This window comes from Boleophthalmus pectinirostris, unplaced genomic scaffold, assembly GCF_026225935.1.
Source record: "Boleophthalmus pectinirostris isolate CB_2022bp ecotype Guang Dong unplaced genomic scaffold, ASM2622593v1 HiC_scaffold_4, whole genome shotgun sequence".
NCBI classification, from domain to species: Eukaryota; Metazoa; Chordata; class Actinopteri; order Gobiiformes; family Gobiidae; genus Boleophthalmus; species Boleophthalmus pectinirostris.
This window is the reverse complement of record NW_026571353.1, coordinates 793,093-805,075: the sequence shown is the minus strand read 5'-3', so window position 1 is coordinate 805,075 and position 11,983 is coordinate 793,093. Positions and strand designations below refer to the sequence as shown.

The 11,983-nt window shown below is 42.5% G+C and overlaps 1 protein-coding gene across 1 annotated transcript in view; it reads left to right on the top strand.

Annotated features, from left to right (window-relative positions):
* Positions 1–366: 366 nt before the first annotated feature.
* LOC110172482 (tight junction protein ZO-2-like) overlaps positions 367–11,983 on the top strand; it is a 53,401-nt gene continuing 41,784 nt past the window's right edge. The window contains exon 1 of the mRNA XM_055161331.1: positions 367–800. Within this exon, the coding sequence (XP_055017306.1) occupies positions 741–800 (60 nt within the window). The 5' untranslated portion in view covers positions 367–740. The remainder of the gene's footprint in view (positions 801–11,983) is intronic.

The window sequence follows — 11,983 nt, the reverse complement described above, 5'->3', positions numbered from 1 at the left end:
CCGGGCCTGATAATGGCCTCAGCAATAACAAGATCCTTTAGTGGAAAATAGGCAACAATTAATTTGAAATTAATAAAATTTTAATGAATCATTGCATTTATACAGCGCCTTTCAACATGTCCAAAGTTCTTTACATTATTCATTCACTCAACACTCAGTGATGGTAAACTACTACTGTGGCCACAGCTGCCCTGGGGCCGACTTAAATGTCCAGTAGTGGACATGTTGCGCCGCCCTGTGGTGTCGGGGGTTATGGGGTCGTGAGATCAGAGTACAGCTGTAAGTGCGCCCTCCGCCCTCTAGTGGTCACTGGAGTTTTCATTTACGGGGCTGTTCAGCAAATCCCCTAAACCTCACAGGCTACGGCACATGCTACCGCACTGACCACCGCACTGACCAGTGCCCGAGCACCGTGCGCGCTGCGGAAGCGTGTGCTGCGCACGGGCACACCGCTGACTCATGCTCCGATCATCCTTCTGTCAACAGCGCTGTCCCGGAGCTGCGCTGTGCCCGCCCGTCGGGCGGTGCCTCCTCGCTCCAGCGTGTGGAGCAGGAAATGCGCCTGTGTTTGTGGGTGTCGTGTAGAGAGCGGACCTCCCTCTTCCGTGTGACCGAGCAGCAGCCGGTCTGAGGCGCACAGACGAGTCCTGCGCTGCGCTCAGAGGATCCAGGCACAGGCCGTGTTCGCCCTTTGCGCTTAGCCGCGACGCGTTGGTCCAGAGCCGTGAGGACAGAACAGAATGCCCGTGAAAGGAGGCGGAAGGCTGGCCTCTTACCCCAGCAAAGGCGACAACATCGGGGTAAGTGGCTCTAACTAACATGGCTCTGAGCTGTCATGTCTCCGAGTGGACTGGACTGCTTTGTGCCGAGTGAAGGTGCGCTTATGTAACGCTGCTCTGTTCTGTTCACTCCCGGTTCTGACCCGCTTATGACCTGTGCCTAACAGCGGGGCTATGGTCCGTGCAGAACCCACGGGCTGGAGTGTCTGAGCTGTTAGAACCTCCACTTCACCTGTTCTACCGGAGCCCCGAGGCAGAGAGCTGCGCAAACTTCAACCTGTCCAGATCAGGGAAGTAGCGCCCACAGAGTAGATAACAAACAGAGAAGATGATTAAAAGATCATTATTATTATGCAGCTGTTCTTGTGATGTAAATGTGACCCTGTGGAGCAGAATGTGGGATGTCACAGACGTGTTGAAGTTTGGTATTTGTGGTGATCTACAGCTGTGCACCTGACCCCGGCTCTGGCTCCTCCTGCGGGTGCACAGGACTGAGCACAGGATGAGAATATGAGCACAAACGAAACACACTGTTGTCTCCATAGATATGTGTCATACATGTGGAAGTAGCACTTGTGCTTACAGGCAGAAAGGGCAAAAAGTGAATATTATTATCATGAACAGTAAGACTTAATATGAAATTGTGTTGAATGTTCTGTGTGGTCATACAGGAGTAAAGGTTTACTTGGCAGTGCACATTTTCAACTCATCCTGATTTCACTTCAGACATGTAAATATGTGGTTGTGTTTGTGTTAAGTGTTATATGTGTGTCAGTTAAGCCCGGTTGTGTTTTGAAGAATTATACTAATAATGATAACGCAACAATGGGATAATTGTATTTGTCTAAGCTTTGTGCTTCCTCTTTGTTGCTTGTTTGTGAAATTTAAAACCACAGTAACATCCAAAAATTGACATAATATATAGATTTTAAATTTTTATTGCACTGAAAAATGTGTGTCCTTACCTTGAGCAGGCTTCTCCACAAACCCGACTCTTATTTGGCCTTGGAAATATTGGAAATATTGTTCCTTTGGCTGTCTTCCACAGTATGGCATAAACAAAGTATCTGTCAGTGGAGGATGTTCCATTGTGTGTTTTTTGTTTCCATGGAATCATGTAGGTTAAAGCAAAATATTGTACTTTTAATACATGACAGCTGAATGCAACAAAAATAATGCCTTTTTAGTCTCTAGTTTTAGTACTGAAATGGAGCAATTCCACTCTAATGCTATTGTGCTCTTTGGTTATGATTATTCTGTATCAATACTTGTTCAAATGAATCTAGATTTGGTCATTACTTTTAGTATCTTTAGTATTTTAGTTTGAGCAGCTTGGGCAGGTTCATGTTTTCTGTGAGATCTGAGATGACGTATCGGAGCCTGGATGCTAGAGGCCAGTTTTACCCCAGATTGGGCTGCTGCCGTGGGCTTGTGTGTGTCCCTGTGTGTGTGGATCAGTCGGGGCTCTTCTTAGTCAACCTTGTGAAGACTGGACTCTGAAGTGTGGACTACAGTGTGGACCACTATGGAACCTACCTGGATCAGTGGTGCAGTAGGTTCATGTTGGTCCATGTGTCTATGTGCTCTGACACTTGTTCTGATACAACTCAACATCATCTGAAGACATTGAGGAAAAGTTCATTTCTGTCCTGCCAACGGGACTTTTTTAGTATCAATACCTGCACAAACGAGTATCTGGTTTTGATTAGAGCTGGGTATCGAATATATATAGAAGTTGCCGATATGATACATATCTCGATACACAGGCCACGATACGATACATATCTCAATACAGTGCACTTTCTATTTGATACGATACAGTTCAATACAAAATAAAGGCTAAATCATGGCTGTGATACTAAAAGTCTTTGTTAAACCGTTTCTTGTGTAAAGCTTATATGAAACACGAACATTTTAATTATGAAAACAGTGAAAATTTAGCTTTCTTTTAATAAATTCAAATATAAATTCAATTTCAAATGTCAAATGTGTTTCCTTCCACTAAACAAACATCAAAACTGTAGCGCCGTAACAAAATAATTTAGTAAAATATACCAAAAAATACTCTGAGGCAATATATCGATACAGCAGCCCACGATATCGATACTGTATCATCACATTAAACAATAAGATATATCGATATTTCGATATTTTTGCACAGCTCTAGTTTTGATACTAGTTTTTAGTATTGATTAGTATCTGATTTATAAACCCTAAACTCCCCAAAATGATTCTAAAATGTGAAATATTGTAATAAAACAAAAACAAAAACTACAAGTAAATAGATAACAGAATGAACTAGTAGTTCAACTTCAACTTGAGTAGTTCATTTGTGTTTGTAATGAGTCATACATTATTTATTCAACCCTCTGCATCGCAGTACAAATAAGTACAAATTACTAAAGGTTCTCCACTAGTACAAAGAAAAAGTACCCACGATTAATATTAACCATCTGTTATTGAACCATAAGTTGATATAAGCCTGTGTATTATCATTATCTTAATAGGACCAGTGTGTGTGAGGGGCTGTACTGTGTGTGTGGGGTTGTAGTGTGTGAGGGGCTGTAGTGTGTGTGGCACTGTAGTGTGTGTGGGGCTGTAGTGTGTGTGGGGTTGTAGTGTGTGTGGGGTTGTAGTGTGTGAGGAGCTGTACTGTGTGTGGGGATGTAGTGTGTGTGGGGTTGTAGTGTGTGTGGGGTTGTAGAGGTGTGTGGGGCTGTAGTGTGTGTGGCGCTGTAGTGTGTGTGGGGCTGTAGTGTGTGTGGGGTTGTAGTGTGTGTGGGGTTGTAGTGTGTGTGGGGTTGTAGTGTGTGTGGGACTGTAGTGTGTGTGGGGTTGTAGTGTGTGAGGGACTGTAGTGTGTGAGGGGCTGTACTGTGTGTGGGGCTGTACTGTGTGTGGGGCTGTACTGTGTGTGGGGCTGTAGTGTGTGAGGGGCTGTAGTGTGTGTGGGGCTGTAGTGTGTGTGGGGCTTTAGTTGTAGACCTGGTGTGCTCCTGTTTCCAGGCGCTACAACAATGGGGTCAGTGGTGTTTCGTGTGCTTTACCTGATCCTCCACACACGCCTGGGTCTCCTTTTGGCTCTGTCCTCCCGTGTCATGTGGAGCTCAATACTTTTGGACAAAAAGACTTGTTAAATTGGGATTACTTTTAGCATACCGTTATTTCTGAAGTGACTCTGTGTAGACCCTGATTTGTCTTGAACAGTCATTTGTTCACGTTGGCTGCACTGATTCTGAGCCATGGCCTACTTCCCTTAGTAGTTTAGCGTGCTGCTGAATCGAGTTAGGTAACAGTGTGTGATTTGGCCTTTGTCTCGTATGATTGAACTTATTTAAACTGCTCCATTCTTACTGGCAGAAGTGTTTTAACAGTTACATAGTGCATCTTTTAACGGGGCTGGTTTTTACTGACTTAAAAACTTGAAAGACAGAACTTTTTCATTTTAAACAGTTTGCAGAGGTTATTCCTCACTTCCTCTGCAGGGTGGTTGGGCACTGCCTTAGAAATGGGGTGAGGAGCTCAGAGTAGAGGTGCTGCTCCCCCATGTGGAGAGAAGCAGCTGAGGGAAGAACATCTATGCCAGATGCCTCCTGGACACCTCCCTGGGGAGGTGTTCATGTCCCACCGGGAGGAGACTCCGGGGAAGATCCAGGACATGGAGGGACTATGTCTCTCTCTTGATTTGGTTTTGAACACCTTGGGACTCCGGCCTCAGATAAAGACAAAGAAATGGATAGATAGATGTTTTATAGATATGCTATATATATATATATATATATATATATATATATATGTGTGTGTGTGTGTGTATGTGTGTGTGTATATATATATATATATATATAACATATACATACATAAATATACCAGCTTTGTTGTAAACTTCCAAATAAGGCTCTATATTATTATAATATTGCTGCTTGTTTGTGGCTAATTATACAGTTATTTCACATTAGTCTGATGCCTCAACTGATCTGACAAAAGCATCTAAATATTGTTCAGGACACTCCAAATAAATAGAGATTTATTTGAGTCACCATGCCCAGCCCTTAGGACCTGTGTAAACCAAACCACAGAGAGGCACACAGCTCACTTTACAGTCCGAGGCTCAGCTCTCACTGCAGATACTGTTATAGAACAAATTCTGGTTATTCTGGTTTACTTTCACTTTGTGTACTACATGTCCCTCCTGTAATCATGATGTCACTCACACTGGACACACAGGGACCTGCTGTGCTCTGCTCCCAGGGCCAGTCCAGTGTGTGAGTTGGGCACAAGGGCATCTTGTGTTCAGATATTTGCACCAATAAGGGTGACTTATTGGTGCAGTTATTAATTTAAAATTTTAAACAGCACCAGCTGTTTAAAATGAATTATAATTCATTTTAAACAGCTAGTGCAAACTTTTTCCTCACTTACCTTCTGCATCTGAGCCGCAGACATTCATAAACCCTGAATTTGTATTTATTTATTTTTCTGTCCACTGCAACAACTTGATCAACAGGCACTAATTCTACCTAGAGCTAACTAGCATGCTAACTGATTACTGCCCTTCCTGATTATCAGACAATAAAACACCTAATAATAAGATGCAGACAGCACAAGGCAAACTTATTTTGACCTCAAGAGCTGCTTATACCATACATCTGTACTGGGAGACACATTTAGTTAATATACATGGGAAAAATTTGGTACATGCCTTTAAGTATTTTCTGTATAATTTTTTCAATAAACATTGTGATATTGAAATTAGTATTGAGTTCAAACCTGTTCCTTTGTAGAGAAATGGAGTTTGAAATACTACTGAGACACTTCATTGGAATTTATGGAACAAAACCCCGTAATCCACACCTCCACAAACATGAGACTGTTGAGTGAGTTTAACAGTTTAGACTTCAGTTTTCTCTTTAATGTAAATGCTTAAATGTGAACAGAGACCTGAATCCTCATTTTGAAAACATCAATGGCCAATCAAAACTTATCAGGAAAATCACAATTAGACAGAACTGCGCAGCGTTCCAGTGAAGTGGGGTCATCACAGCGTATCTGTGTTTGGGGGCGTAGTGCAGAGGAAGGGGCGGGGCTCGAGATCAGGAAGTCTTTATGTCCCTCTGATCTGATATCTTGTCTTTTGCACACATCACAGTCTTATCTGAGAAGGCCCAGTTATACAATATATTGTTTATTGAGTTGTACCAGTGTAACTATTGTTGAGTTTGGACATTTCAGAAACATTTGGATGGATTTATTACTCCACTTGCCTGGGATCTAGAACACACACTTGTCCAATACTTGAGATGTGAGTCTGGTTCATCTCCTCAGTTCAAGTGGGTGTGATTGACAAGTACATTAGACGGTGAGGGACATGCATGATACATCTGTATCAAAACAAACATGGCTGCTTACAAAGAAAAAAGGGAAAAAATCACAAATAACATGGTAGATTTCTATAAAATCAGTAAATGAGGCATTGAACCTTGAAACCCCTGAAGAGAAATGTCTCTAGTGTGATAGATGACCAATCAGCTCCTTTGTTTCATATGTGACACTGAAATAAAATAAATCTGATTGCACAAATTTTCAGAATTTCCAGGCACAGTCAGGGGCCAGTGGGTTCCAGTTTGAAGACCACAGGATCTCATCTCTGCTGTTTGCAGATGAAGTTGTCCTGGTAACTTCATCATACCAGGACCTGCAATGTGCACTAGGAACAGGTCTGAACCAGGACTAAAGCAGGATTAAAGCAGGACTAAAGCAGGACCAAGTATCTCGGGGTCTTGTTCAGGAGTGAGAGGAGGATGGAGCGTGAGATTAACAGGTGGACAGGTGCAGCGTCTGCAGTGATGAGGTCACTGCTTTGGACCATTATGGTGAAGAAGGCAAAAAGGCAAAGCTCTTTATTTACCACCTACCTTCTTACCCTCACCCATGGTCCTGGTTTAATTCTGGTTTAGCACTCTGGTTTACCCTCACCTGTGGCTATGAACTTTGGGTAATGACCAAAAGGACAAGATGGTGGAAACAAGGGGTCAAAATGAGTTTCCTTCGCAGGGTGGCTGGGCACTCACTTACAAAGGGTGAGGAGCTCGGGCTCATAGGAGGAACTTGGAGTAGAGCCAATGCTTCTCCACGTGGAGATGAGCAGCTGAAGGGAGGGCATCTGTTCTGAACGCCTCCTGGACTCCTCACTCGAGGTGTTCGTGTCCCACCGGGAGGAGTCCCCGGGGGAGACCCAGGACACACTAGAGGGACTAAGGGGTCCCATTGGATGAGCTGGAGGAAGTGTCTGGGAGTCCGTGCTAAGACTCCTGGTGTGTCCTGGCCTTGGATAAGAAGAAAATGCATGGATAGATAATTGAACGATCAGGTTTGGTTGAGCCCCAGATGTGAAGGAGGGCGTGGTGACCTGACATCTCTCTGTATATATAAAGTACAGACACATATCAGTCTGGATCTGCCAGGCAAGAAATCCACTCATCACTTTCCTAAGACCAACTCTTAAGGCCTGTAGTGATTCATTCTCCTGTGGCAGCAGCAGCCTTTACTTGGCTCACACCACAGTGATATGAGTTCTACACATGATCAACATGGAACTGTTCTCACAGAAAGCACTCGGGCAATGCAGCGCGTCATGATGATTCTTTGTATCGGATTGGTTGGAGCATCACAACAGCAAAACAAGCCGAAAAATCAAACTGAAACAGAAAAGCACAGACTCATCTCGACACCTGTCCACAAATGCACAAGGAGTTTCTCCTCTGCAACTCTATAGTCTGTATTAACACTAAAAATAGACTGAAGTACATCTGTCAGCGCCGCCGTTTGTTTTGGTTTGTTTGCTTCACCTTTGGCTTCCACACAAACCTCAGAACTGTGCTGTGATTGGCCCTCCTACCCAATTAACTGTTCAGTGGGTTCAGGCCAAGATAGATTCTCGTGAATCTGTGAACTCTAAAAAAAAAAAATCATGAGAATCCATTTTGCAGTTCGAGGTTACAGCAGCCTGTGATTTTAAGGAATAAATGGGCATTTCTATGACACAGGAGTGAAAGCGTTCACCTGACTGAATCCACTGTGTCCACTGGTTCATTTTTCTGGCGGATTGGTTTGCCACATGACTGTTTCCATGGAGATTTTATTAAGTTGAGTGGAGTGTTCCTTTTGTATAACGTTCATTGAATCATTTGTACTGTTTACCCTACATGTTTATTTGCTGAAAAAAACAAAACAATAAAACCAAAACAAAATGTGAATAACATGTTTTCTTACTGTGAGGGAGCCTTGTGATATCACATGCAAACTTTATCAGTAAAACCAAGATGCATTTGTTTTCAAAAAGAAAAAACAAAACCAAAAACTATACACTAAGCACCCTCTGATCTGATCTGACGTGATATCTGATGATTTCACTATTTACATGTTTAACTAGAAAAGCACTCAGAGAGCACAGACCTCCGCCAAGGACTACCCCCATTTTTTATATAAATTGCGATAAAATCAGTCTTCTGGATCAAATCCGGATCAGCCTTTGGAATATGAAAGAGGATCCCATTGTCCATCCCTGCGTCAAATTTCATGGGGTTTGGTCAATAATTAACCGAGATATTGAGAAACAAATTTTTTGGCCCCATTTACCACAATGTTAACTAAAATTTCAAAGTGATCCAGAATCCAGGATTTCTTCCGGATCACCTCCAAAATGAAATCACTTCTTCCTTTTCACATTTCCAACAAATCCTGAAAATTTCATCAAAATCGGTCCATAACTTTTTGAGTTATGTTGCTAAAAGACAAACAAACAGACAAACAGACAAACAAACAAACAAACAAACAAACAAACAAACAAACAAACAAACAAACAGACAGAGAAAAACATAACCTCCTTGGCGGAGGTAATGAAGAATGGAGAACTTCCCTGTTTTGGCCTGTGGTCCAGACAAGTATGAATTGAGCATCTATAGTTCCGACTGAAGGTCAAAGGTCATGGGAGGAGCCAGAGGAGCCAGTGTCTCTGTACGTTCCTCTCCAGCTCGTCCCACATGCAAAGTGGTGCTGCTGCGGTGCTTTCCCTCCTCACCACATGTAAACAGAGCTGAGAGAGGAGGCTCAGTGTTCTACACTACACCTCACAGTAGTGAGTGACATCAGCTCAGCTGGTAGAGTGGTTGTCCACTGATCTGAAGATTGACGGTGCAATTCCAGCTCCAACAGATGAATGCTGTTGTTGTGTCCTTGGGCAGGTGTGTCCTGTAGCCGTGAATGTTTTAATCTAAACATGCAGAGAACACAGATATTTACTAATTAGCCCTGGAATAACGTTATGTCTGATGTTGCCAACTGCTTCCACTCTGTTATCTAAGATATCGGTGCAATTTCCCGTTCAGAGGAGGTGTGTCCACACAATATTACACAGCAGTGTTCGGTTCCCAAATTCAATGTGGCAAGACAAGACATTTTTACAATAAATTTTAATTAACCCACTTGTTGGTCGCTGTTGTAGCTCCTTGTTGTGTCATTACTGTTTTTACTCTCTGCTACAAACTCAAACATGCACAGTCTTGATCTTGATCGATGTTTCTACTGTTCGATAAATAATGTCTGTGAAGTGATGACATATTTTTGACAGTAAAATCCCGTCTGTGAATTCGTATTCGTACTGATGAAAGCGTAATCGTAAATTTTTATTTTGTGATTGTAATTCTTGACGTTGTAACTTTTCTATCCGTATTCTGATGGATAAAATACACACAATATATTTTATGTACGACTGGACTCATTTGAGAGTTTACAAATATTTATTTTATGCGCAACTACAGCCAAATGTGCACGGATTTCCCAAATATGCATGGCTTTCTATTCTATGCGCACAAATATTTCTGAAAGCTTTTTTACTCCATACAAGACAGTACAAGAGATTTTTTGTTGTCAGCATTGCCTGCCACTTGTCAAAAAGCCCAGTGTTTAAACCTTCCACATGCCACCATGATGACTTCTGTTTGTCTGTGTGTTTGTGTGTGCGCTTCTGTGTGTGTGTTTGTGTGTGCGCTTCTGTGTGTGTGTTTGTGTGTGCGCTTCTGTGTGTGTGTTTGTGTGTGCGCGTCTGTGTGTGTGTGTGCGTGTGTGCGCATCTGAGTGTGTGTATATGTTTGTGAGTGCTTGTCTGTGTGTGTGTATTTGCGTGTGTGTCTGTGTGTGTGCATGTCTGTGCACGTGTGTGTCTGTGTGTGCGTGTGTGTTTTTGTGTGTGTGTTTGTGTCTGTGTGCGCGTGTGTGTCTGTTTGCACGCGTGTGTGTGTGCACGTGTCTGTGTGTGTTTGTGTGTGCGCAGTGTGTGTGTGTGTTTGCGTGTGCATGTGTGTTTTTGTGTGTGTCTGTGTGTGTGCGTGTCTCTGTGTGTGTGTGTGTGTGTGTGTGTGTGTGTGTGTGTGTGTGTGTGGGAGGGGGGGTATGATGCTATCGGCGGTGACAGGAAGCCCCGCCTCTTGGTTCTGGCCACACCCCCTGCTCCCCTGAGCCACCTCTGTGTGTTTGTGTGTATCTGTACAGTGTATCACAAATACTGCTCTCGTCTTATCGTGACACTCTTCCTCTTCCATCTCTTTTTAGACACTATTCATTCCAGGCCACGTAAACAAGACTTACAAGGAGGAACTACTTGAGAGAAAAATCTCAGAGTGGTAATAAGCCAAACTAGTGTTGTCACGACACAAAGATTTTGATTCTGAGGAATAGACGCTTATAATAAAACCCCTCTTTCTTTAGATGATAGAATGTTATTTTCAACTTTAAATGTCAGTACTTTCTTTTCTATTTCCATATGTCCTTATATGTGTGTAATGGTCAGTGGTGCAGTAGGTTTATGTTGGTCCATGTGTGTACTAGTCTATGTGCTCTGACACTTGTTCTGATAAAAGCTCAACATCATTCTAAAGACATTCAGCAAAGGTTCAAGTGAGTATCTAGTTTGGATACTAGTTTTAGTATGACATCTGATTTTGGACAGCCCTGACAGGAACAGAGACAGTAGTTCATTGGGACAAATGATCCTTGTACAATACTCAGTAATTAGATAAGACACAACAGTAGTGTGCAGTGACTTTTATGGGTAGACATGCAGACTTGGGGTAGACATTAATATTTAGCCGATAACAATTTAATAACACCACTTTTTATGCATACCACATTGCAAATGAGTATTTATTTTACTGACATATGAAATGGATATATACTAAGCCAGTAAACAGTATACAGAGTCAGATTAGAGAGACCTAGACCTACATAGTTTTGGTATATTGGACTGTATTTGACAAACAAAGTTACTTGTGCTCTATTTGTTTCTTTACAGTTTTGTCCTGTTCCTTCACCTTATTTATCCAGCTTAGCCTTCAGTACTACTGTTGTCTATGCAATGATTATTATTCTGCATCTAGAAACCATTTGAATAACATATAACAGCTCCACACATGTGTAATGCACTACACAAAATGTACATTCACAAAGATCATGAAGAAATACTAACAACAACAGTGCACTGATCACACAGGTGCACTTATATCACAGCCTCATTATAACACAGCCTCATTATAACACAGCCTCATTATAACACAGCCTCATTATAACACAGCCTGATGTCTCACAAATGTCCCGTCATGTTAGAACAGTACATTATCACTCACCTCAGACTGATGCAAAACTACATCTTTCCTGAACAAGTGTCCTGTATTTCCCTGAAGCAGAACACACACATGTTCCTCCACACGTGTGCAACAGTGCTGTTATTCCACTGACACTGTCTCTCCTTCATAAACACACAGACGAAGTGGAATTCTGTCTGCAACAGCGGCTCACTCCACTGCTCCGTCCGGATCCTCCATTTCACACAAACTCTTCCTGAAACTCACTCACTGTTTGATTAAGTGACGGTCTGTATTTCTGACCTAACATCTAATCATTACGAACACAAAAACTATGAAGAGTGACTTGTCGCTAAAAGCAGGTTAATTTTAGACACTTGTGTTGAAAGTTTACGCTGCTGTCGTCGTCTCCTGCTGCACATTCGCACTCACGTGGAATCGCCGCACATCTCCGGTTCCCTTGGATGATGATTTGGGTTTATTCAGTGCTGTTTGAGCCGGCTGTGGTCCTCAGTACACCTGTGCAAAACTCTAAAACAACCGGCGGACCTGCAGTTGGAAGAGCGCATG